General features: G+C 42.2%; 1 protein-coding gene across 3 annotated transcripts in view; it reads left to right on the top strand.

Moving 5' to 3' along the window:
* ABCC4 (ATP binding cassette subfamily C member 4 (PEL blood group)) overlaps window positions 1-27,255 on the top strand; it is a 283,972-nt gene that overhangs the window by 215,918 nt on the left and 40,799 nt on the right. For 2 of the 3 annotated variants that reach the window (XM_055360589.2, XM_055360591.2), the window contains 6 exons: window positions 2,091-2,241; window positions 9,855-9,974; window positions 11,081-11,191; window positions 12,101-12,201; window positions 13,552-13,743; window positions 22,905-23,060. In XM_055360589.2, coding sequence (XP_055216564.1) covers window positions 2,091-2,241; window positions 9,855-9,974; window positions 11,081-11,191; window positions 12,101-12,201; window positions 13,552-13,743; window positions 22,905-23,060 — 831 coding nt within the window. The remainder of the gene's footprint in view (window positions 1-2,090; window positions 2,242-9,854; window positions 9,975-11,080; window positions 11,192-12,100; window positions 12,202-13,551; window positions 13,744-22,904; window positions 23,061-27,255) is intronic. The other variant, XM_055360590.2, reaches the window with a different exon arrangement.

Raw genomic sequence — 27,255 nt, 5'->3', positions numbered from 1 at the left:
CACTGCAACCTCCAGCTCCCAGGTTCAGGCAGTTCTCCTCCCTCAGCCTCTCGAGTAGCTGGGGTTACAAATATGCGGCACCACACCCAGCTATTTTTTTTTTTTTTCTGAGTAGAGATAGGGTTTCACCATGTTGGCCAGGCTGGTCTCAAACTCCTGACCTCAGGTGATCCACCCGCCTCTGCCTCCCAAAGTGCTGGGATTACAGGCGTGAGCCACCACACCTGGCCTCTCCTTATATTTCTATAGCACTCTGTACTTTCTGCTGAAGTCATGTACTTTTATGTAAGACAGTGAACTTTGGAGGCCTCAGAGCGTGTATAACATGAATCTGCACGTCCACCACTGTTCTATCCTTCTCAAGAAGCAAGCGTTGTGGTTTCAGAGTAGGTAGGGACTAACTTGAGTTGCACTCATATTTCCCGAAGCCTTAGACCGTGATATCACACGTTTCGTAATAAAGATGAATACTGAAATGAGCATCATCCAGTGTCTTGGGTTTTTAACGCTTCTTGCTTTTGTTTTTATATTTCACCTTTTAGACCAAGGTAATTTCCAAAGATAACGTCACCTTGCTGGGTGAGGTGATGGGTAAGTGAACATTCACAGACCCGTTAGCACAGTGCCTTGCACGTGCTCATACATGTCATTTGCTGTTGTCATCATGTGCCTCTGAAATAGACGTTTGAAATACCCTCCTAATCGTGGAAAATTTAATGCATATCCAAGTGTTAAAGCTAAAAAAAAAACCCTGTTAGACATTTTGACTTGTTTTCTTGTTATCAAACCTCTTCCTCAGTGCTACTAAACTTAAGAGAAATAGAAGACAAAAATTTCTGACAATATAAAATTCAGTATATTGTAATAAAAAGAAAAAAGTCTCAGGTCTTTTAAAACATGTAAAATTTTATTACATTTCTCTTATCTATTCTTTATTGGGCATGTTAATGAACTCTAATTTCTTATGTAAGTGTGTTTAGGGGAAAAATTAAAGACAAATTCAGGGATTTTATCCTGACCAATAACAAGCTAGCCATATGCTGGGGACAAGCTAAAATGTAGTGGCTGACAATGCATGCTCCTCAGCTCTGTGACTGGTGCTGTGTGTTCTTGATCAAGTTACTTTTTTCTCCCTGTGCCTCAGTGTCTCCATCTGTAAAATGGTGTAGTAATACTACTTCGTAGGGATATTGTGAGATTTAAGTGAGTTGATACATGTGTATTTAATATACAGCCAGATACACAATCAGCATTCAGTAAATGTTAGCAAAGGATAGATACCAAGAGAGATGACTCCCCACTTCCAAAGGTGAAGATTTAAATTATTTCCGTTTTTTCTGAGCACTGAATTTGCAATTAGTCACTTCCTTATCCCGTGCATAGCTGAGGCTTCTGGGTTCCTTGTCTATGATGCCTGCTTGCTCATTTCCCTCATAACATCAACTGACTCATGATAGTTTGGGATTCAAGTCCTACTCTAAATCTCAGTTTTCTCATCCATTAAATAGGGAAAGTAATAATGCCTGACTCATGAGGCTGGTGAGTGTTTCAAAAGAACTAATGGGGGCCTGGTGTGGTGGCTCATGCTCATAATTCCAGCACTTTGGGAGGCAGAGGTGGGCAGATCACTTGAGATCAGGAGTTCGAGACCAGCCTGGCCAATATGGTGAAACACCATCTCTACTAAAAATACAAAAATTAGGTGTGGTGACATGCACCTGTAGTCCCAGCTACTCAGGAAACTGAGGCAGGAGAATCACTTGAACGTGGGAGTGGGAGGCTGCATTGAGAGGAGATGGCACCACTTCACTCCAGCCTGGGTGACAGAGCAAGACTCCATCTCAAAAAAAAAAAAAAGAAAAAAAAAACTAATGGATAAGTTTATATCATAGTGTTTGGCACATAGCAGGCATGTAATAGATATCATCAGGACCACCTATACTTTTGTTATTCCTTTGTATGGAAAAGCAGTCCCTGGTACTACAATAAGTCTTTCAGAGAAAGGAGTGTAATCCTAACAACAACTCATGAAAGTATTTTTGAAAAGAATACTTGATAAGGAAAACCTGCATCTACTTCTGCTATTTCAGACATTGCTACAAGTGGTTGGTGTGGTCTCTGTGGCTGTGGCCGTGATTCCTTGGATCGCAATACCCTTGGTTCCCCTTGGAATCATTTTCATTTTTCTTCGGCGATATTTTTTGGAAACCTCAAGAGATGTGAAGCGCCTGGAATCTACAAGTGAGTATGGAAACTCGGGTTGGTATAGACATGCTAGCTAGTTTCCATTTATGCCATAATTACAGAGACCCCCTGAAATTCGGCAGACTCTGTCTTCCAGAATTTCTCTAACATTAGGTAATTGAACGTATTGGCCATCATGAATCATTGTGTCCCTTAGAGCATGTGGAATTGATAGCCTGCAACGTGCAACTTTGCAATTTGGAATAAGGAAGGAGTGAAGGCCATATGGGGAGTAATATTCTATAGGAATGTCAGCACTGTGAAGACAGGGACTCTCCGTGTCTTGTTTATGACATACTTCCTTACACAAAGCCGGCACTTAATTAAACATTTTTCTTAGAAATAAAATATTTGATCATGGTGGAACTAATATAGAAGGAAAATAATTAGGGTATTTTAGTATCTTTCCCCGAAGATACTAAAAATGTCAAGGAAATGAGAAGGATGGGGAAAGGAAAAGAGGTGTCAGAAGCAATGTATTTGGTAAATTTATGACTTTTGCAAACTCACAAAATGGCTAGTAAGTTGCAGTTTTAAACGTTTTGAAAAGATAAGCATTGTTATTTTCAGTTTTCCATTTGTTACCAGCGGTGCTTGTTCTAATGTCACCGTTTGAGGTTTTTCCCCCTCAGGCTGTTTATATATGTATGGACACTGAAAATAATCCCCTTAGATCACAAGGAGATATATCAGTTTAGAAAACATATAGTGTGTTGCTCTCTTCAGTTTCCTAGTTTTGGAATCATGAAGAAGACATTTTATGATTAATCACTCTATTCCACATGTAATCGCGGAGATGAAATAATCCAGAGTTCATCTCATTATGCATGCACAAATTAACATATTTCATCATTGTTAAACACAAACTCATAAGGAGAGTAGAATTGCTTTACTTTTTAATAAAAGGTATAAGGATAATAGCCAAAAAATAAAGAAGGAAGATATTTGTGTCAGAAAAGCTCCACTGTGGATAGTTACTGCAAATGAATGCCAACTCAGCTCTCTGGAAGCCACGCCTAGAAGAGAAGCAGTGAGTCCCATCATTTTCAGTATCTTCTACTGAGTGGGAAATAGAAGTTTATTAGGACAAAGCAGTTTTTGGTTGTGACATATATATGTTTCTCTTTTAACAATGAACATTTATTTATTTATTTATTTATTTTGAGATGGAGTCTTGCTGCCACCCAGGCTGGAGTGCAGTGGCGCAATCTCAGCTTACTGCAGCCTCCACCTCCTGGGTTCAAGTGATTCTCATGCCTCAGCCTCCCAAGTAGCTGGGATTACAAGTGTGCGCCACCACACCCCACTATTTTCATATTATTAGTAGAGATGGGGTTTCACCATGTTGGCCAGGCTGGTCTTGAACTCCTGACCTCGAGTGATCCACCCGCCTCAGCCTCCCAAAGTGCTGGAACTACAGGCGTGTACCACTGCACCTGGCCAACAGTGAACTCTTAAGAGGCATTTATCCTAAGTGTCTGCATGAAGTAGAAGGGGTGACAGTCCATAAAAGTTGTAGAAAAACTTTTCAGTCATCAAGAAAACCAGCTAAGCTACCATGAGGTCTAGTCTTGTAAGGTTTTCAGTGGGCAGGCCAAGCAGTGGAGTCCACATGTGAGTAACACTTGGCCAATAGGACTTGCTAGGGAAGGTAGAGTATAATTGCTGGGAGACCTTCCTTGTGCAGATGACTGGCCCTAGCCAGTGTTGTGTGTGGACAGCAAGGCTGTGCAGGCATTTTATGGTTTGGGCCCACTCATGAAATGAAGTTATTCGAGAGTCTTGTTTTAAGGGAGTCTGTGGTATGTTGAAGGAAGCAGCCGTTCCAGAAGGAACATCTTGACGTAGACTGTCTGTGTCAAGAGCCACATCCGATCCATGTGGATGTGGAGGAAAGGGGGACTTAGGAAGGCTTTTTGGGAAGCAGTGTAGGATTTTCTCTCTTGAATTTCAGCATGTACCCTAAAGCTTGAAAACATTTTCATGTGGAGATTCTGACAACCTTATCATGGCCCCTGAGGCATATTTGGGTGTTCCTGTACCCTGATTGGCTGTAACAATGAGTTAAATATGCAGGATTCTTTCTCCATGCGCTCAGATCGCCAACTATGGGGGCTGGTTGGTTGGAACTGTTTACTGTTATTCGTCCAGGGTGGTGGGTCTCTGCCATAAGTCACAATTCCACTGTTTCTTCTCAGCAGTAGTGGATCGTGTTTTTTGAGACCACTGCCGGAGTCACCAGCTGAAAGCAGGAGGCCTGATTGCCGCGGCAGGGAGGCATAATCCAGCTTCATCCTTGTGCCCTCAAGGATTTCCAAAGCCTCAGTTGGACCGCCTCACTGCCTCTGGAGTCATAGCCGGCATTTAATGAATCTTAATAACAAATCTGGGCTGGGCGCATTGGCTCACACCTGTAATCCTGGCACTTTGGGAGGCCGAGGTGGGTGGATCACTTGAGGTCGAGAGTTCGAGACCAGCCTGATCAACAGGGAGAAACCCCATCTCTACTAAAAATACAAAATTAGCCGGGCATGGTGGTGCATGCCTGTAATCCCAGCTACTTGGGAGGCTGAGACATGAGAATCGCTTGAACCCAGGAGGCGGAGGTTGCAGTGAGCTGAGATTGCGCCATTGCACTTGGCAGGCTGAGGCAGGAGAATCACTTGAACCCAGGAGGCAGAGGTGGAGGTGAGCCGAGATTGCACCATTGCACTCCAGCCTGGGCAACAAGAGTGAAACTGAAAAAAACAAAACAAAACAAAACAAAAAAACAAAAACAAATCTGCAGTTGATCATTTTATGTTTGCAAGAGTCACCATATCAACAGTCAGTCATAGAGAAGTACATAAAAACCAGAATGGCATTTGGCTGCATTTCTCTAGCCACCTCCACTCATTTGGCAATGCCTGAAATGTGAAGCCGTATCCAATTTCTGTTTGTAAAGATATTGTGATCCACTAGCAATGTCTGCCATGAGTGTGAACCCATGTGTCCCATGTTCGTTCATCCTAGATTCCCAGGGACTTTGTTCAATGCAAAGTGGTTAATAAGCGGCACAGGAATAGGGAAAGCTGTTGGATATTAGCTAAGTAAGATTAGGGGATTTTTAAAACGTGGGCTACAGAGTCTGGAGAAAAATGCCCTCAGGATGCATGACAACCTTTAACTCTGATTATTCTCTCTCTCAGATACTGTGGCTCAGATTAAAAGCACAGCCTTGGAAATAAAACAGATATGAGTCCATGCGAAGTCTACCACTTGCATGGCTTACTTTACTTAACCTTGGGCAGTGTTTTTTTTGTTTTCTTGTTTTTGTTTTTTTGAGACATAGTCTCACTCTGTTGCCCAGGCTAGAGTGCAGTGGCCGTGATCTTGGGTCACTGCAACTTCCACCTCCCGAGTTCAAGAAATTCTCCTGTCTCAGCTTCCTCAATAGCTAGGACTACAGGCACCCGCCACCACACCTGGCTAATTTTTGTATTTTTAGTAGAGACAGGGTTTCACCATATTGATCAGGCTGGTCTCGAACTCCTGACCTCAGATGATCCACCCGCCTCAGCCTCCCAAAGTGCTGGGATTACAGGCGTGAGCCACCGCACCCAGCTTTGGGCAGTGTTCTTAATGCCTCAAGTCTGTTTTTCCCTCTGTCAAGGATATAATACTTATGAGGGTTGCCTGAGACTGCTTGGAAACCTTGAACATACGGGAACTACCAGAGGCACTATAGCCTTGAGAATTAAAACCATAATAACCCTGAGAGGTCCCACACAGCGTCAGTACCCCGCAGCAAGAGTCCGACCCAGATCTTTGCATGCAATTCCTTTTCATGTTCTTTTCGGAGAAGACAGGAAATCTCTGTAGAGTGTATCCTAAAGAGTTCTCTGTGTTGTGGAAAACACAGCTATTGATCTTGTGAAACTGCAGGTTGTGTCAGCCGGAAACTGCTGACTAGTACGTTAGAGCTGAGGCTTGACATACGCTCTCCCTCGGTACTAGTTGTCTTTGCAGACCTCCCAGCTCACCCTCACTGGCAGCCCTCTCAGCCCTAAGTGGGGTGTGAAAGAGAAAGGACTATCTTTTCAAAGGTTACAAATTCCTGCTATACCTTGGTAATTTGGTGTGAATTAAAGTGTGTAGCTTGATCTTCATGATATTCCCGGGTGTTCAAAAACTGGGATGGTACCTAATTTCTCAAGTTGTCCCTGCCCTGAAACCCAGTTGGAGTTAAAACAGTGGCAACTTGGATCTCCTGATGAGGAAAGCAAATGACAATAGCTATGTTGAAGAATTTCATTCCAGGACTCTGTCCCCATGGCTGCCACATCTCTTTCCTTCTCAGTGGCATTCTCTATATGATGGACGTGTTCAGTCACAACACTCCCTTGCTCTGGAGGTAAGAGCATGGTTCTAGTGATTTCTCTGAACTACTGGGAGCCAAACTCTTTGTAGGGTAATGGGGCCTGGAATTCTCTTGTGTTATTCCCAATATCACCCTGTTTCCAGATTGACCAAGTTCCAGGGTGCAGGCTAGAACATCTGGGGTGTGCAGAAAAGACCTGTGCAGAACATCCAGCCTTTCTCACAGAAGCACCAGCTCAGTCCTCTTATGGTCATGTCACCTGCCACCTTCCCAGTGCAAAGTTACAGGTTATAGAGAGCTGACACAAATAACGAGTAAAAGATTACTCTGTGTGTTGAAGAGTAATGTTTTTGTTTTCTTGTTTTTGTTTTTGTTTTTTTGAGACATAGTCTCGCTCTGTCACCCAGGCTGGAGTGCAGTGGCTGTAATCTTGGCTTACTGCAACTTCCACCTCCCGAGTTCAAGCAATTCTCCTGTCTCAGCTTCCTGAGTAGTTGGGACTACAGGCGCCCGCCACCACACCTGGCTAATTTTTGTATTTTTAGTAGAGACATTGTGGATGCCAGAGATAGAGAATAGAGAGAACCCTGTGGACTCGTGGGAGGCTCTCTGCCTGAATTAGACATAAGGGAAGTGCCAGATCACATTCTGGTGCAGAATCTATGCTCAGGGAAGGTCTGGTTTCTTAAAGCACTATCACAGGAGAGGGCCCCTAAAAGTTAGTGCCCCCAGTCAGATGTATCAGTCAGGAAAGAGCCCCAAGGATGGGTGGACAGTCAGTAACCTGCAGCTCCATCTGCCTTTCCCCAACCCAGGGCTTCCCACTTTCTCAGAACCCCAGTGTCTCATACCTGGCGGCCTCCTCCTTCTTCACTTACAGAACTGTGGACTCTGGACTCTGATATATGTGGAACCTCCATGTCTTGGCACACTGGTACCCCAGCATCCCCAAATGTGCAGTGTCTGTGTACAGTGGGCACACCAGTATTGAGTCAGCTGTAGCACAGATCGGCATGTGGATGCTGGACTAAGAGTCCGACCCAGAAAATGAGTTAGAATTTTTCTCTTAAATTTTCCACTCCCTCTGCCCCTTACCCCTACCCTACCCCCTCATCATTTTATAAAACATATGTAGCCATCGCCTGTAAGATAGATTGGCCACGCACGGTGGCTCACACCTGTAATCCTAGCACTTTGGGTGGCTGAGGCAGCCTGATTGCTGGAGCCCAGGAGTTTGAGACCAGCCTGAGCAACGTGAGGAAACCCAGTGTCTACAAAAAAATATAAAAATTAGCTGAGTGTGGTGGCACACCTGTAGTTCCAGCTACTCAGGAGGCTGAGGTGGGAGGATCACTTGAGCCTGGGAGGTTGAGGCTGCAGTGAGCCAAGATCATGCCATTGCACTCTAGCCTGGGTGACAGAGTGAGACCCTGTCTCAGAAAATAAATAAATAAATAAAAAGTTATCTTAACTTCTCCTGGACACCACATGTTTTACTAACAGGGTCTTCTCTGGGAGCTACACAGGTAGCAAAGTCAGTGTTTGCTAATTGCAAAGCACAAATCATTTATCCCAGAAAAGAATGCTAAAGAGATTGTGCTAGGTCACGTGTCCCCAATATGCACCTGCCCCAGTATGGCTTCATTCATGGTAGACAATTGAAACTCTCAGGAATTCGTCCCTGCCCAAAAGTAGCTAGCCCGCATGTCCGCTGCTGTGCAGGAGGGAGGTATGTCCTGGTAGTCATCAAATGGTGTGCTTGAAACACAATGGCCTGCTGGAAATGGTGGCTCACACCTGCCTGTAATCCCAGCACTTTGGGAGGCCAAGGCAGGAGGAGGACCCTCATCTCTATGAAAAACTCAAAAATTATCCAGGCACGGTGGTGTGCACGTCTAGTCCCAGCTACTTGGGAGCCTGAGGTGGGAGGATCCCTTGAGCCCTGGAATTCAAGGTGGCAGTGAGCTATGATCACACCACTGCACCCAGCCTCGGTGACAGAGTGAAATCCTGTTTCTAAAAAAACCCAACAGGCCAGGTGCGGTGACTCACACCTGTAAATCCCAGCACTTTGGGAGGCAGAGGTGGGCAGATCACCTGAAGTCAGGAGTTCAAGACCAGCCTGGCCACGATGGCAAAACCATGTCTCTACTAAAAATTCAAAAATTAGCCGGCCGTGGTGGTGGACACCTGTAATCCCAGCTACTTAGGGGGCTGAGGCAGGAGAATCGCTTGAACGGGGGCAGGTGGGGGCAGGGCGGCAACTCCCTCTTAAAAAAAAAAAAAAAAAAACCCTACACCACACAAACAAAAACGCAATGGCTCAAGGAGGAGCAGCTGGTCAGGGAACCTCATGGGATATCCAGCTCCCAAAGAAAAAAGAAGTCACACAAAAAGAATTCACCTCTTAAAATTCTGTAGAGATGAAGAACCCACTGAGACCACAGTCAAATTCTGAAAAAAGCAATGGCACATGCCATAGAGACCTCCAGAGATCAGGACAAGTTTGCAGTGGGGCAGTCATAAAAACATCCGTCCAGTTCCTGGAGCCAATGTTAAGACCATTCAGAGACATCTTGGCTGGGCAGTTTCCTTGGGCACGGCATAAGGGCATTGCAGCACCCAGGTCCATGGAGATCACAAAGGATTCTTCCAGCATGAGTGGGCACAGAAGATTCCCCAGGATGCAGGGAAGTGACAGTCTGTCTGTTCAGCTCACTTACTGAGTACCTGTCCTGTGCCAAGTACCGTCCAGTTACCAGGGTGCAATGGCTATAGCTGACCCTTGAGAAATTAGCAGTTTAAGGTGGGGACAGACACATAGATGGCTAATTGTAATTCAGTATGGTGAGTACTCTTAACAGAGAATTGTTTTTTTAAATCCTACTGGCTCAAAAATCAGAAAAATGTCATTTCTGCCCAAAGAGATGTCAGGGAAGAATATGGAGAGGAGGAAGACCTGGAAGGCTTAGTTAGGAAGGAAAGAATTATAACTAGATTTGAATGTGGTCAAAGATAGGACATTTATTTCCAGGCCCCTTATGTGAGGTGTGGTGTGAGCAGGAGCTTGAGATTCCAGTGGCAGGGTCCCCTCAGGCTATTGGGAGCATTTATTTCTCCTTGAAACATGAAGCCTCCTAGGAGGCCTGCGTGTACTATTTGGTGGATACGTGACCATGGAGCTTGGGAGGCCGCAGGTTTTTCTGCACCCAGCCTCACTGAGCTATTTTCTCTGTCTCTGTTTCCCCAGCTCGGAGTCCAGTGTTTTCCCACTTATCATCTTCTCTCCAGGGGCTCTGGACCATCCGGGCATACAAAGCAGAAGAGAGGTGTCAGGAACTGTTTGATGCACACCAGGATTTACATTCAGGTCTGTCTATTTCTGGAAATGGTTTCAAAGGACAGTATCTGCTGCTTTTTCTGGCTTAACCTCCCTGGTCAGATGAGCTTGTTGGCGGGCACCTCAGGGCCCAGCCCCACATCCTGCTTTTTTGCGCATCTTCGTCTCCTTCCCTATCCCCTTCTTCTGGGCTTGGACTCCTCTCGGAATCGCTGCTGCACGTTCCTTCTTTGTGCCCCCTGACTGGCTTGTGGGGTCTTTCTCTCACCATGCATGGCCTGTGGCTCTGTCAGCAAACGTTTTCTGCAAAAGGCCACCTAGTAAGTGTTTTAGGCATTGTGTGCCATTATTGTCTCTGTTGTGATTAATCACCTTTACCATTGTAGCACAAAAGCAGATGTCAATACATTGGCAAATGGCTGTGACTATGTTTCAATAAAACTTTATTTACAAAAATAGGTGCTGGCTCACGTGCTGTAGTTTGCTGACCCCTTGCATCAGTGAAGATTTTTTCAATATGGAAATTTCAGAATTTCCACTAAATCTACAAAATTCAGATCCATCATTCCAATCTTTATTTTATCTTGCTGATTAAATGGCGCTTTAAAAACCACATGCTAAAAGGAAAAAAGAAGTAGCAAACAAACAAACAAAAAACCACATGCAAATCCTGTTAGTGAGGTCATTTTGATATAGCCCCTAAGCAATAGTCAGTGTGTGTGGGCCTTCTGGTAAGTATGGAAGGTGGGAGAAGTAAATTGGGAGCTGCACTCTGCTGTTGGAGAACTGGACCAGTCAACCATGTGTGTGGGTGGACTTCACATGAGATGCACTTCACAAAAGTACCTCTCAGCACTGTACGAGATGTCCTTATGAGACTACTTTTCTCAGTTCTTTATTAGGATCATATTTCTGGGTTTCATATTCGCATGCATCCTCACACAAAGCCACTGTACCATTGTGTATGTGTATCGTATATTGCCTGTATCACTTAGCTTTCTGGAATCTAAAGGTTCCTTGGGTGTGCAACTTTGGTGCCCTACTCCACGTAAAAATCTTCTGTAGCTCAACTGAGCAAAACACACTCTCACATTCATCTACTTATTCATCATGCTTATTACCGTTCTCAAATTCAGAGGCTTGGTTCTTGTTTTTGACAACGTCCCGCTGGTTCGCCGTCCGTCTGGATGCCATCTGTGCCATGTTTGTCATCATCGTTGCCTTTGGGTCCCTGATTCTGGCAAAAAGTAAGTACAGATGTGAATAACTATGTATGGTATGATTACAATTTATAGCTGTGTTTACATTTATTAAACTCTTGCCACCTTGTCTACTACTACATACTGTTTGGTCCTAATGAAGTGTATTAAATCATTTACGGTGTGTCAGATTGGGTAGGATTCAGCAGTGTGACTCATTTAAGGAGTCATTTGGGTCTTGATGGGTTTATCTTTCTTTGAATGGGTTGAGATATGCGCAGTTGAGATTCTGAACATTCCTGTTAGTGTCTGGTAGTTGTGAAGAGAAAACCAATTTATTCTTAAGCATTTTGTCCAACTTAGGGTGTTAGCCTTCCAACTACTTGAATCTATTGTTTGTAGTTGCCTGGTGCATGAGGTTGAGAAAAATTCTCAGCAGGAGAGTATTATCTTCAATGCCACATGGGTACCAGACAAGCAGGGCATGAGTTCACCACCCCAGTAACAACAGTGCATTACAATACTTAATAATGGAACAAGGAGAGTAGTATTTTAGTCTCAAAAGCATTGGCACTTACAACCTATTGCTTTGTTTTTAGTGGTTTCCAGCTGTGGTTGCATTGCACGTAGAAAGTGGAATAATGTAATGGGCTTTGAAACCATAATAATGAATGTCTGAATAATGACATTATTTCTTGCGTTTGTAATACTGTTAATTAAATCTATGTCGATCCTGTTGGAATTCATAAAATCATCTAATAATTTTTCTAAATATACAGTGTTGTTTTCCCCATTGTATCTTGATCTCAAGCAACAAATGGTAAAAGTATAGCTATTAATGTCATTAAATGTGAATTGTTTCAACATTATAAAGGGTTCCTCTTGGTAAGTGGCAGAAGGAGCCAGGCTTAGGTTTGAAGTGAGACTGACTTTATTCGCTTCTTCCTCCTTACGTAGCTCTGGATGCCGGGCAGGTTGGTTTGGCACTGTCCTATGCCCTCACGCTCATGGGGATGTTTCAGTGGTGTGTTCGACAAAGTGCCGAAGTTGAGAATATGGTAATATTTATCTTCACGTTCTTTGCCTTTTCAAGTCTCCTTGCCATTAAATGGTATAAAAGCCATTCTTATGTGAAATATTAAAACTGTTATTTTTACATCTTTGGTAACAGATTTTTTTAAGATCCTTCCTCCATCTGTTTAAAGTTAATGTAAAATAAAATATATACATCTTTTTCTGAGTCTTATGGTTGCTCTGTCAGCAGGTTTTATATTCATCACAAGCTTTTTCAGATGTAATAAATGTCTCTGTAGGAGGGAGGTTCTGAAATTCTAGAGAGGATATAAGCTAATTTCTTAGAAGCCTGTTTAATTTTGTTTCTTAACGGGTAATTCCTCATTCCTGGTAAAAGAAGATTTCAGTATTTTGAGGTTGTTTACATTTAATTAATAGGTCTCCTCCTCTCCCAGTTCTAGCGTTTACTCTCTTATGTGATGAACAGAAGGGAGGAAGGCCTTAGCTTTGCTGGTGTGCCTTCTTGGTACAGAAAGCCTCCTCTTGGAATGTGCTAGTCAAAGGGTATTAGTTTATGGTGGTATAGGAGGCTTTAATCAATGTTTTAAATATTTGCACCTTCCCGTAAAGAGAGAAAAGCAATAAACGTAAAAATCTTTTCATTCTTCTCATAGAGCAAAAGTTGAGTAATTATTACAGTGAGGTTTCACAATCATCCAGTTTAACTGACCTATATCAGGTGATCCTTCTATAGCAAAAGATTCTTTTTTGGGGGGTAGGGGTGAGGGGACAGAGTTTTGCTCTTGTCCCCCAGGCTGGAGTGCAATAGTGCGATCTTGGCTCACTGCAACCTCCGCCTCCCAGGTTCAAGCGATTTTCCTACCTCAGCCTCCTGAGTAGCTGGGATTACAGGCATGCACCACCACGCCCAGCTAATTTTTGTATTTTTAGTAGAAATGGGGTTTCACCATGTTGACCAGGCTGGTGTCAAACACCTGACCTTAGGTGATCCACCTGCCCCGGCCTCCCAAAGTGCTGGGATTATAGGTATGAGCCACCGTGCCCAGCCAGCAAAAGATTCTTGATTGGTGGCTCTAAGTATTCTTTTCCTTTACAGAATTTTCTTGCCTTTGATACAGATGTGAAAAGTGGATAAATAAAATCTAAGCATTCATTTCTCTCATTCTTTTAACCTAATGTTGAAGGAAGTGGTTGTAAGTGAAGGTGTTACACGATGATGAACCAAATTTGTAAGTCATCAACATCCTCGTCTGTCTCCTGCTTCTCTCCTTAACCAACTATGTATGAAAGAAGAACATTTCATTGACGGTCTCTTAACATCCATAAATGACACCCTCCATTCCTAACCCCTCGGGATGTCATATTTCTTTCAGATGATCTCAGTAGAAAGGGTCATTGAATACACAGACCTTGAAAAAGAAGCACCTTGGGAATATCAGAAACGCCCACCACCGGCCTGGCCCCATGAAGGAGTGATCATCTTTGACAATGTGAACTTCATGTACAGTCCAGGTGGGCCTCTGGTACTGAAGCATCTGACAGCACTCATTAAATCACAAGAAAAGGTTTGTTTAAAGCATCTTGCCTCTTCTCAATTTCAGAAGATTTAGTGCTATGTCTGCTTGTTGTCTTCCTTGTGGATGTGTGAAGGGGATCAGTGATACATAGGTTAACCTGTCTTGGAAGCTAACCATGGAATGTGGATACCAACATTCTTCCTGCTGTGAACTGCTTTACTGTGGTTGGTGGGCCCCGCGCCTCAGGGCTGGAGCTTAACGTGACCCAGGATACTCTGATACCTAATTACTCATGGATTTTTCCAGGAAGTCAACTCTGGCTTTGTGTCACCAACACTCCTATATCTAATTCTGTCGATTTTTACTTTGTTGCATTTCTCAAGTCCTTCTCTTCCCCTCCATTGCTGCAGCTTCTGTTCCAGCCTTTCTCCTCCTCCATCCTTTGGTCCTGTATTAGTCTGTTTTCACACTGCTGATAAAGGTATACCCAAGACTAGGCAATTTACAGAAGAAAGAGAGGTTTAATGGACTTAAAGTTCCACGTGGATGGGGAGGCCTCAGACTCATGATGGCAGGCAAGGAGGAGCAAGTCACATCTTATATGGATGGCAGCAGGCAAAGAGAGAGTTTGTGCAGGGAAACTTCCCCTTATAAAACCATCAGATCTCATGATACTTATTTGCTATCATGAGAACACCACAGGAAAGACCTGCCCCATGATTCAATTACCTCCCACCGGGTCCCTCCCACAACATGTGGGAATTTAAGATGAGAATTGGGTGGGGACACAGCCAAACATTATCAGGCCCTTTCCTTAGTCTTTCTTGCCTTCCTTTAACCTGTGCTTTGCTTTCCCTCCCCATCCCTTTCACTGCAAACTCTTTCTTTCTGAAACAGTTTGATCACAGATCTGATCCTTACATGGCCAGCTCCTTGCCTGGGTGAGCAGCTGCTGCAACCTTAATGAGCCCCAGGCCCACCCTGACAGGACCTGTCTGGCTCTCAGCCCCCAAGGGAAGACCCAGATCCCATGACCCCATCAGTGCTCAGAAATCAGACCCCCAAGCTGGAGGCAGTAAAGGCACCAGAGACTCACTCAAAGTCAGTGAAAGGAAAACAAGGAGGGACTTGGGAGGCTGTGTGGAGTTTTGTGAGCTGGTTTTGCAGGTATCTAAGTCTGCCAGCAATGTCCCTTTCACATGTGTCCTGGGGCCCTTGGCTAGGACTAGGACAGCCTCTTGAAGGAACTAAACCAGAACAAACAAGACAGTAGAATCTCTTCCCCTTCCCACCCCTCTCCTCACAACTCCCAATATGGACACACATCCCCTGCACTCAGGGTGCCCTCCTTCTCCCCAAGCACCTGTCTGCCTTGCTCTTAGTGTGCACCCTTTTCAGTCAGTTCAAACATCTCTGCCTCTTTGAAACTATATTCTCCACATCATCTTATAGATTCTTTTTTTGAGACAGAGTCTTGCTCTGTCACCCAGGCTGGAGTGCAATGTCACCTTCCCGGCACACTGCAACCTCCACCTCCCAGGTTCAAGCGATTTTCCTGCTTCAACCTCCCCCGTAGCTGGGATTATAGGTGTGCACCACCACACCCAACTCATTTTTGAATTTTTAGTAGAGACCAGGTTTTGCCATGTTGGCCATGGCTGGTCTCGAACTCCTGAGCTAAAGTGATCCACCCACCTTAGCCTCCCAAATCATGCCTGGGATTACAGGCATGAGCCACCATGCCTGGCCAGATTCTTTAATATAACATCTGTGGCCCACCCGTGTTCATAACAGCATTATTTGCAGTGAGCAGTGGGTGGAAGCAGCCCAAGTGTCCATTGACTGAGGAATGGAAAAACAAAATGTGATACGCACGCATATTGGAATATTATCCAGACTTAAAAAGGAGGCGATTCTGACACATGCTGACATGTGTGATTCTGACATGGATGAGCCCTGAGGACATTATGCTGAGTGAACTAGGCCAGACACCTAAGGACGGTGCTATAAGGTTCCACTTACATGTGGGTACCTGGAGTAGTTAGTCATGGAGACAGAAAGTAGGATGGTGGGCGGCAGGGGTAGGGGAATGGGCATTAGTGTTTAATGGGTACAGAGTTTCAGTTTTACAAGATAAACAGAGTTTTAGAGATGGATGGTGGTGACGGTTGCCCAACAACATGAATGTATTTAATATAATTGAACTGAACATTTTCAAGTGATTACAATGATCAATTTTATGTTACTTTACCACAATTTGAAAAGTACATAAAGTACCTTTTGTGTATTTTACCACAATTTTTTTTTAAAGAAGATAGCATGATGGCATGATTTATAATTCTGGGTCAGCATCTCACAGTACTCTGAGCCTCTTAAAGTCAGGGAGCATTTTATATTCGTCTCTGTACCCCCAGAAAATGGCATGCTGTAGGGCACATGGTGGGTGCCTGTGAGAGTGAGGGATATGCACATACAAAGAAATCAGTAACAAAACACACACGACAGCTCCCGCAACAGCCCGTTCTCTGGGTGTCAGTGTTAGATACTTTCGGAACTGCTCTTTTCAGCTCTTCCCACCACAGACCCATTTAATGGGCTATAGTCACAATTGAATGAATGATACCCTTGTGCCATGAAAAATAAATATACGGCGTCATGCCCAGAAGATACCCAGGGAACCAGCAAAAGCTGATTCCTCGTTATCTACCCAGTGTCCTTGTGAGTGTGAAGAAGGTGGAGACCACTCTGCAGGCAGCATCAGCTGTAGCTCTTGCTGAAAGCAAGGTTTCTCAGATTCTGTTCCTGATGGGGCCAGGGGGATGTTTGCTTACTCTCAGACAATGTGTTATTAGGTCCTACCTGATCAACATCATTCTGTTAGTTTGGCCACGTTGTAAATTTCCCTTGAAGCCATAAAATATGAATTATCTACAAACCTCTGTTGTACACATTAGAAAACAACCTATATCCACACATTGATATCGTTCCATCTTAAAACCCCCCCAAATCATAGGATTACCTGAGATCTAAAATGTGGGAGGGTAAATTGAATTTGAAGACTGAATTATAGCTACAACCACTTGCCTTTTGAGACAGAGTCTCACTGTGTCATCTAGGCTGGAGTGCAGTGGCGCAATCTTGGCTCATTCTGCCTCCCAGGTTCAAGCGATTCTCCTGCCTCAGCCTCCCGAGTAGCTGCGATTACAGGCACCCACTGCCATGCCTGGCTAATTTTTGTATTTTTAGTGGATCTGGGGTTTCACCATGTTGGTCAGGCTGGTCTTGAACCCCTGACCTCAAGCAATCCACCTGCCTCGACCTCCCAAAGTGCTGGGATTACAGGCATGAGCCACTGCGCCCAGACCCACTTGGCTTTTGATTTGTGTCCTGGTTCACTCACAGTGTCACCTTTAGCTTCATTTGTGTATTCAGGCAACATCGTGGTGAGTTGGTTCCACTTTTTGTGTGTATATTCAGGGTTCGTCTCCTCCACACCTGCCTGCAGCCCCAGGATCACAGGCAGTCCCTTTGCTGTTGGAGCTGATGGAGAGGGGCATTGTTTCCAGTGGAGATGTAGGAATGTGTCCACACAGCAGAAACAGGGCTTCATTCTCTTTCAATTGCTTCATCTGCTCAGATTTCCTGGACATTATAACAAATAGGAAAAAGTAATAGGTGCTAAGTAGGTTTCTAATTCACAGAAGAAATAGCAAGTAAAAAAGAATGAACCAAAATGAGATATATACCACCCTAGCCTTCCTGGTTAGATTCCAAACACTGGCTGCATTTTTCATTTAGATGATTTTGTGGTTGATTTAATCATTTTAGAGAGTACTGGGCCATTTTAAAGCATTTTTCAGCTCTAGAGGTAGATTGGTTTTGGTTTATTATTTTTTTTTCCTTGCTCAAAGCTATTACTTGGATAATACATTTTTACAGATGTGTACTAGACCTTGCTATAATGTGCAAAAATATTAGTTTCTTATATTCTCTCCTTTTTTACAATAATGTTTGCTGAGAAACCCCTCCTCTCACAGCCAGATTGTCCCACTTCCCCTGCCTGCTTGCTCATCTCAGGGGCCGGGATCAGCATCACCTGCCTCTGCTTGGAAACATGTTAGAAATGTAGACTCTCAGGCCCACCCCACCCTTTTGATTAAAATTGCACTGGGACAAGAACCACCCCCCCTCCTGCCCCTGCAGTAAAGCCATTGCTCTCCAGTAAGCAATTTTTGAGGACTAATAATCTGTGATTTCCAAGAAACTTCCTTTGACAACTTGAAGTGGAGCTCGTGGATTGCCCCAGCCCCTCTTGTGACTAAACATGAGACTCTGGATAGTCCTGGGCCAAGTGCCACCCTACAGGTTTTTTGTTTTCTGTTTTTTGTTTTTTTACTTTTATATTCTGCAAATTGTGAATTTACATTACAATTTAATTCTGTGTGATTCCACATTTATGCATTCATTTGCACCTTTCCGGTCATCTCTGTCTTCTATCACAGTTTTCATCCCACCATACAGCCTTCCATGAATAGCAGTCTCTGTCCTCATACCAGCTCAGCACAGCGATGTATTTGAGTTCCGTTCACTACTGATGGGATCAAAATGAGTCTCACTGCCCCACAGTACACTAGGTCTGTCTGGCCTGTTTCCCAGTTGCCCCATGTCCAACGTAGCTGCAGGCTTCTCTCCCAGCCTCTTCTGTGGGTGCCAGTTCTTCCTGTCAACAGCTGTAATCCACCCTAATACAGGTACTGTCTTGGCTCAAAGTAGTCAGCTTCTTGTCCCAGCCACCTTCTTATACTCATGCATGTCCACAGCATGCATTAAATGTATGACAATGGGACCAGTATGGCAGGCCAGTGCCTTTAAACACAACCACACTTCTCCCCGCTGTCTCCCTTCTAGCTACACCAAGGGAATACAGAGCCAGGCTATCCAAGTGATTGGGAGGCCATCAGCAGAATGGGCAAGAGGCAGGCAGACTTGGGTTTCAGTCCCATTCCATCACTTAGGGGCTCAGTCATTTCAACAGTTTAATCAATCTTACTAAGCCTCGATTTTTCTCTTTTGCAAAATGCAAGTGATAGGGTCTAACCATTAGAGTTGTATAACTTAAACAAGATAAGAGGTGTAAAACACTTAGCTTATTGTATACCTGAACAATATGGCAATAGATTTCCCATAAGTGTTTCGAGCCTGAGTTAAATGCTTAACTCTCTGGGGGATTTGTTTTTTTTTTTTTTTTTGCAGGACACCACAGGTGATACGAATAATACAAAGCTAATTCCAATATAGGCCCTGCCCACAGCACCTATCGCCTAGTAGAAGAAACAAAGTAGTATATAAATGCCTGCTCCGTAAGACAGAAGGAATTCACAGATTTTATGGCTGTTTAGAAAAGGTGTTACGACAGCCATTAAGTGTGGGAGAAATCCACATGAGGGGACAAGTGGAGGATTTTAAGGCAATTACACATTTGAAACAGACTTTGGAAGGTGGTTAGGATTTCAGCAGGTCGAAATGCATGTGAAAGGCACGATGGCATATGCCAAGGCTCGATGCCGTGATTTGATATGAATGAAGAATTAGGCATCTCTGAGCGTACAAGGGCATGAACTACCAGGTGAATAACACACATGTGCACACTTAGTCCTCACAGCCACCCTGCAAACTCAATCCTGCTCATGGAGCTAAGGATGGAAAGGTTAGTTGGGACCGTTTTGTAGAGGAGGTTTCCCAGTGTGGAGTGCCAGGCAGAGAGCTGTATTTTGGAAGTTTAATCTGAGAAATGAGTGCACGGGGAAGACGCTGAAGGCCTGAAGCCAATTGATTTTATGTACTGCTGGCAAGATGTGATGGGGCAAGTGATTCCACTTTGTAGAATCAAACTAATGTTGATTAAAACAAAGTTATAACATCCTGGTTAGTGAATTTGCAGGGATACAGGTGGGAGTAGAAATTGGTATCATATTTCTGGAGGGTAGTTTGGCATCACTTAACAGCCTCCTTTGAAAATGTTCATACCTGTTCCTCAGCAATTCCACATCTAAGAATTTATTTTAAGAAACCAATTAAGGTTGTTTGCAAAGATGTAGCTTCAAGGATATTTAACATGGTATTATTTACAATAGCAAAATATTGGAGCCTAAACATCCACAAATAGGGGATTTGTTGAATAAATAATCATATATACTGTAATATTATGTAGCTACTGAAGTAAATACTTTTATTAAATAATAAAATATAATATTCTGTGCATATTCTCATTTTGCCTAGATATATGAGATTATATCTTTAGGAACACAGATAACTCACACTCAAGTTCAGAAAGAAAAGGTATTAACATGTGACAAGGATTCTGTCAGATTGCTGGGGTTGTGGCCAGCATTTATTTATTTTTCGAATTCACTTGCACTGATTATAACTAGCAAAAGAGTTTTTGTTTTTCAAATGTTAATGCAGCCTTGCACTGAGGTAATGGCTGCAGAAATTAAAGTGAGGGTATTGAGTCAAGAAACAGAACAAGTAATATTTTTAGTGCTTGGAGTTGAGAAAACCTGGGAGATGGGTGTTTTGAGCCTGTGAACTTGGGGAAGAATTTATTAGATTAAAATGGAGGAGTTAGAAGCAGCAGCTGTTTGGACGGGGGCTGTTGGGTATTAATCATGTTGAGTTTCATATATGAAGAGAGATCCAAGTACAAATGTCTAATGTTTGGCCAAAGAGACCACTCTTGGCCCAGTTGGGGAAACAAAAAGGGTCAATTGTAAAGCAATTAAAATAAAACTAAGTGTCTCTTTCGTGTTATGAATGTAAACTTACTGATATTAGTGATATTCTCCAGAGGATTTGGTAAAACCCATTGGTGACTTATGAAAGACTTGGAGACTGTAATTTTGATGACTTTGAAAAGAGAACTAACCAGAGCCAGGTTTTCTTTGGTTGCCTTTTGCTGATTATATCCTCACCTGAGTTTGGAGTGCCTAGTCTTATGGTCGTAGGCAGCCCTCAGCGTTTCCTACCTTTGAGGGGTCCATCCTGGCCATCTACTAATAATGGCCTACAATTGTCCAGGTTTGCACAGATGGATCAGTTTCCCATAGAGCTGATAACATGAGTGTCCACACATTCTCAAAAACACAGCATTTGTCTATGTCTAGATACGTGCTGATTTACTGAGAAACACACATAAGCCACACACACACACACACACATACACACATACACGTGTGTGTGTGTGTATGTGTGTGAGAGAGACAAAATATAGTCAGGTATTTAATATTTGGAAGTTTCTCTACCAAAGAGTGTGTCATCTTAAATGATAGAACTCTGGAAAAATGAATACTTGTTTATGTCACTTCTGACACCTCTGTCTTGAATTAATATCCCTGTGAAATTATCTCAGAAATTCAGTTGGGGTGTGTGTGTGTGTGTGTGTGTGTGTGTATATATATAATATATATATTTTATATATATTATATATATATTTTATATATATTATATATATATTTTATATATAATATATATTTTATATATATTATATATATATTTTATATATAATATATATTTTATATATATTATATATATATTTTATATATATTATATATATTTTATATATATTTTATATATATTTTATATATATAATATATGTTTTATATATAATATATATATTTTATATATATAATATATATTTTTATATATATAATATATATTTTTATATATATATAATATATATGTACAATATATATTTTTTATATATATATAATATATATATACAATATATATATTTTTTATATATATATATATATATACACACACACACCCGGATGTACCTATGTGCAGAAAATGGCCCGCCTATAAAGTATAAACTAGGATTTACCATAAGGTAGAATATGACTCCAAAGTTAATAAAATTAGCTAAAGCCACTTTTTAAACATTTACATTTTTATATTTTGTACATGTATCTCTTTAAAGATAAAATTCCTTGGGGAAATGCCATTATTGACTTTACAGATATGGAGGTGTTCAAATGAGGTAATATGTCACACTTCCAACACATACCCAGTGCCCAGTAAAGTTTTGCAGTGAGTTTTAAAATTTATTAAATAATGGACAAATGATTGAAGGCATGTTTTATGTCCTTCGTTGACTCCAGATTTCTAAATAAGGAGGATGTCATTTCTTGGGAAGTTCCCACCAGGAAATTCGCAGTTGTGCAAGGTCATTGGTGCAGAGGCCAGTTTCTGCATACAGATTTATATGCACACATGTGAAAGCCAGTTTTTACAATATAGACGTATTGCCCCCACCTTTTTACCTGCATTTTATTGATTCTTTGATCGTATTGGCAGTGCACTTCATTTCTCTCTGTCTTGGCTTTAATAGAGGAGTGATACTTGACACAAATGTTTCTCAAGGGGCAATTGTAAGTATTAATTAGTTTGTAGAATGCCTTTTGAACTGTGCAGATGAAAGGCCTTACGTAAATAGCAAATGTTACTTGCGTTGTTGTTGATCTCATGTGTTTTTTGGCTACTGGTTACTACTGTCTTTTAAGACATTGCAATCTTCACTTCAGAATTTTGAAACATTTCCTTTTGAGACAAAATATAGGCAGATATTTAATATTTGGAAGTTTCTCTACCAAAGAATATGTTATCTTAAATAATAGAACTCTAGAAAAATGAATACTCGTTTATGTCACTTCTGACACCTCTGTCTTGAATTAATATCCCTGTGAAATTATCTCAGAAATTCAGATTACTCAGATCCTGCAAGTAAAGCTAATTTAAAAGTTGCCTTTTCATGGGCCACTTAGGAGACTGTTGACTTTTCAATGCCAGTAAACAGATTCTGTTATTTTTAACTCTTTTTTAGAACAGTGGATCTCAACCAGGGGCAGTTTTGCCCCAGGGGACGTTTGTCAGTGACATTTTTGGTGGTATCATTTTGGGAGTGTGCTCCTGGTATCTATGCAGTAGGGTCCAGGGATGCTAGCAAACCTCCCACAATGCCTGGGGCAGCTTCCAAAATGAAGAAGTATCCAGCTCAGAAGGTCATCAGTGCTGAGGCTGGGAAACTCTTAGACTACACTCAGTATAGAATGTCCTTAATTCTTCTTCAAAAACCGAAAGTTTTCTCCTAGTTTTGCTGCATCCTGTGATTTTTTTTTTTTTTTAATCCTGCCACCTGGATCTCTCTGTAGGTTGGCATTGTGGGAAGAACCGGAGCTGGAAAAAGTTCCCTCATCTCAGCCCTTTTTAGATTGTCAGAACCCGAAGGTAAAATTTGGATTGATAAGATCTTGACAACTGAAATTGGACTTCATGATTTAAGGAAGAAAATGTCAATCATACCTCAGGTATGCAAGTCATAGCATCCTTACCTGCCCCTTTTATAAGAGCTACTATGTTTAATTGCTTTTACTCTTATTGCTTTTTTTAATTGGATGAAAGGATTGTGTTTTTTTTCACCCAATAGAGCATGTTTTTATGAGCAGATATTTTCAACAGGTATTTTCATCAGATATCCAGCTTTGTTCATTTCTCTGTGTGTGTGTGTGTGTGTGTGTGTGTGTGTGTGTGTGTGTGTGTGTGATATTTAATAACTTACCCAGATAGATTTCTATACTAAGATGCCACAGTTTTATCCACTGATAACCATAAAGAACAAAATGATGCATTGTTTGTTTAGCACTGGGGAGGTTTCTATGGGGAGATGTGGATTTTAAGTGTCTTAATGTTGGAATTTTGCTGTAGGAACTAAAGCTACCTTCTCAAAGGTGATTACCTCCATGAAGGGCTTTCTGTGAAACTGTGGGCTGTGAGAATTAAAAAACTTATAGTTGCTTTGTGGTGACTTTTAGAATCTAGCTCTTGGTGAATGATTTTAACCAGGAGGTTGTTAAAAGAATAGCAAGGAAGAACATGAGAGACGGAATTCCATCTCTCTGCACTTCTGCTTCATCTTTCTTACGATCACCATTGTGAGAGCGTGTGGTGTATTTCACACAGACCCAGTGAGTGTTTGCTCTGATGGTGGAGGGTTAAATTGGCCATCCTTTCCCGGACTCTGATTCTATTTTCTTTTCTTCTCCTTCGTAGAAGTGACTCTCAAGGAGTGTTCTAGAGATTGGATTATTTGTACAATAAGAGCTCCTGTCATTGCTTTGGTTCATATTTAACATAAATTCAGAAAGTATTCATTGAGTAATTACTATTCTCCAGGTGTATAGTCATGAGCAACATAGACCTTGTCCCCACCGGCATGGGGTCTGCAGCTGTGGGGCCTCATGGCTTCCATCGGACCTCACAGTTCCATCCTGTCCTTCACTTTAACACCTCCACATATTCAACTCCAGACATGGCTGGGTTTTTTGTTTGTTTTCTTTTAAGTGGGTTTTTTTTTTTTAACACTCTATAGTCATTTAGGGGAGCTGAGGAACACACACACACACACACACACACAAACACATATTCTGGAGAAGAGAAACACGGAGAGGAGACAAGAGCAAAACCCAGGCAGTAATGAGCTTTCTGGGCATGTGGATATAAACAACTCTTCAATGCCCGTTTAGTAGGAAGCATAGAGAACGTGCCACCGGAAGGGAAGGAGAACGTGATTTTTATCTTAGACCAAGTACAGTTATGGCTATCCTAGCACTGACCTCTAAAACAATTGGAATCACGCTTAAGTAATTTTGAGGATGTGAAGAAATTGGAACCCTGTGCACTGTTGGTGGGAATGTAAAATGGTGCAGCCACTTTGGAAAACACTGTAGAGATTCCTCAAAAAATGAGAGCTAACGTGATCCAGCAGTTCCACTTCCAGAAAGAATTAAAAGCGGGATCTCAGAGTTTTGCACATCCATGATCATCACAGTACCCAAAAGGTGGAAATAGCTCGTGTCCATCGCCAGCTGAGCGGATGAATAAAACCTGGTCTATCCATACAATGGGAAATTATTCAGCTTTAAAATGGAAGGAAATCCTGACAGTCTATAATGCAGATATACCCTAAAGACATTATGCTAAGTGAAATAAGCCAGTCACAAAAGGACAGACACTAGATGGTTCCCCAATATGAGATACCTAGACTAGTCAAATTCACAGAGACACAAAGGAGAAGCGTCGTCGTCACCAGGGGCTGAGGGAAGGTGGGGGGTTGGGAGTTACATTATTTCACATAGGACTTCAGTTTTGTCAGATGAAAAGCGTCTTGTGAATGGATGGTGGTGATGGCTGCAAAACAATGTGAATGTCCTTAAGACCACTGAAATGTTGACTTTGAAATGGCAAAAGCGGTAAATTTTATGCTATGTGTATTGTACCACAATTTTTATTTTTAGTTTAAAGAAAAAAAAGTATCCCTTTCAGGATAAAATGGGAAGAAATGTTTAGCATGTTAGATTCCCTCTGGCTATTAGAAGCATGACTTAGTGCTTACAGTAGAAAATGAGAGTATAAATTCTCAAGTTTTATATTTTGGTTATGCCCATCTCAAAAATGGGCCAAATGAGGTTTACTTAGCAGAGATAATGGGCATGTCTGTAAAGTGCTTTTATATCCTTGGATGAAAGGTTCTAGGAACGTGCCCTGCATTACTTTGAATGAATTCTTAATAAGAAATAGTTGTGTGCTTGTGTACATAAAAGAACTCTAAATAAAGAAGTAACATTAGATGATTCTTGGCTCTGCCAGTAATGTTTTGGAAGCACATCTGAGCAAAGACTAAATATACCTTGACATCACCAGGTTTTGGTTCAGTTCCATAAGTTTCCACCCTACTTTTGAGCAAATGCTCTATGTATGTAGTCCAGGGAGCATGCTTACAAAACACTGCTAAGCTTTGTATCCATGTAGATCCTGATCTCCAAGCATTGTAAACAGAGAAGCTTTCTTTTTTAACTTTGTATGGCTTTGTCTCCAAGGCTCAATGTTGGTTGAAAAAAAGAAACATAGTCTAGAGGGACTGTGCAATACTTAATGCGACCCAGGAAATCATTGAGCAGACTGCCTGGGATAGAATCTTTCAGAGCATCTTCTAAGCGTCAACACGACCCACATTTTTATTCCAGCACTGCCTGATAGAAGTGTGACCTCAATGAAGTCACTTAGCCTCCAAGCTTCAGTTTCCTCATCCTTAAACCAAACCTAGTAATTACTAACTTACAGATTTGTTGTGAAGATTTTACTAGATGAGAACATGTTTGTGGCCCTACTCTGGGTTCTGAGGAATGCTCAATAGTAACTATTTCTAATTAAGGATTGGGGTGCAGGCCTTTAGGGCATTATTGCTACTCGCTATTCTAGAAGGACTTGGCTCATTAACTTCTGTTTCTATTTTTGTGATCCTTGGTGAATTCCTTTAACCAAATTGTTTATGTAAATTTAAATAGTGAAGCAGCAACAAACAAAAAAAAATGTGCACAATAAAAGCCTAAGAGAGAAATCTAATGTTTTTCTCACAAGGAACAAAAGGTGAGGCTATCACTTTGTTTTCTGGCTTTCCCCCACCCCAGTCTTAGCGGCATTCCTCACCACTCTCAGTACCCCTCTAATGCTTTGCATTTCGCGAGCAGGCAGCCGACACTGGTTCTCAGCCCTGCGTGAGAACAGGGACTTGTCCCTCTTAGATCCAGTGCTTTAGTGATTGTTGCGTCCCAGACAAGTTACACAAGTAGTGAGAATTCCTAACATTTGCAGAATCCTTAACATGGTTATCTTCTTTCCTTGCCATCTCCCACTTCGTCCTCACAGCAATTCTGTGTCATCCTCATTTGACACATTTTCAAACTGAGGCACAGAGAGCTTAACCCACTTAACAAGTAAACAGCAGAGTCAGGATTCAAATGGAATTTACGGCGAATCTCAATGCCAGATCCTGAGTTCCTGAACCCTCTCCTAGGGACTTTAAACCCATGTTGGCTGGCGCAGTCCCCGATCAGAACTCTGCTTTGCAACATGATTTAGTGTGGGCTCGTGCAGGTGCGCACACACGCACAGAAACAAAAGTCTCACAGCACGATATTACTCCATGCTTCTGTGCCCTGATATTTTCTATTATATCCATTCTATTCTGGTTCATATAAAAGACATAAGGATGGTCACGAGTCACGAAAGTGATTTCATGATCCATTGGTTGCACCTGCCATTTGAAGAACAGCGTGCCTCACTGTGCTGCCCTGCTTGGCCGGGCTCCTGCTGCCTGGCAGCACCGTGCAAGGAGCCTCATGACACAGTGATTGTCACTGCAGCCCTGCGGGGTGTGTCAAGTTAGCCCCATTCTCCAGGAAGGAAACTAAGGCTCAGGGAGATTAATAACTTACCTGGAGATGAACAGCTAATAAGTAGTAGAATCAGAACTCAGAACTATCCAACTCAATTTTTTTTCAGTAAGTGTTTGTTGGACAGCATGATGTCTCATCAGACATTTTACTCATTGTTTTTCTTTTCTTTTTCTTTTTTTTTTTTTTTTTTTTTTTTTTTGGAGACGGAGTCTTGCTCTGTTGCCAGGCTGGACTGCAGTGACACCATCTCGGCTCACTGCAATCTCTG

The sequence above is a fragment of the Gorilla gorilla genome, chromosome 14 (genome assembly GCF_029281585.2).
Source record: "Gorilla gorilla gorilla isolate KB3781 chromosome 14, NHGRI_mGorGor1-v2.1_pri, whole genome shotgun sequence".
Classification (NCBI taxonomy): domain Eukaryota; kingdom Metazoa; phylum Chordata; class Mammalia; order Primates; family Hominidae; genus Gorilla; species Gorilla gorilla.
This window is presented reverse-complemented; position numbering and strand designations above follow the sequence as displayed.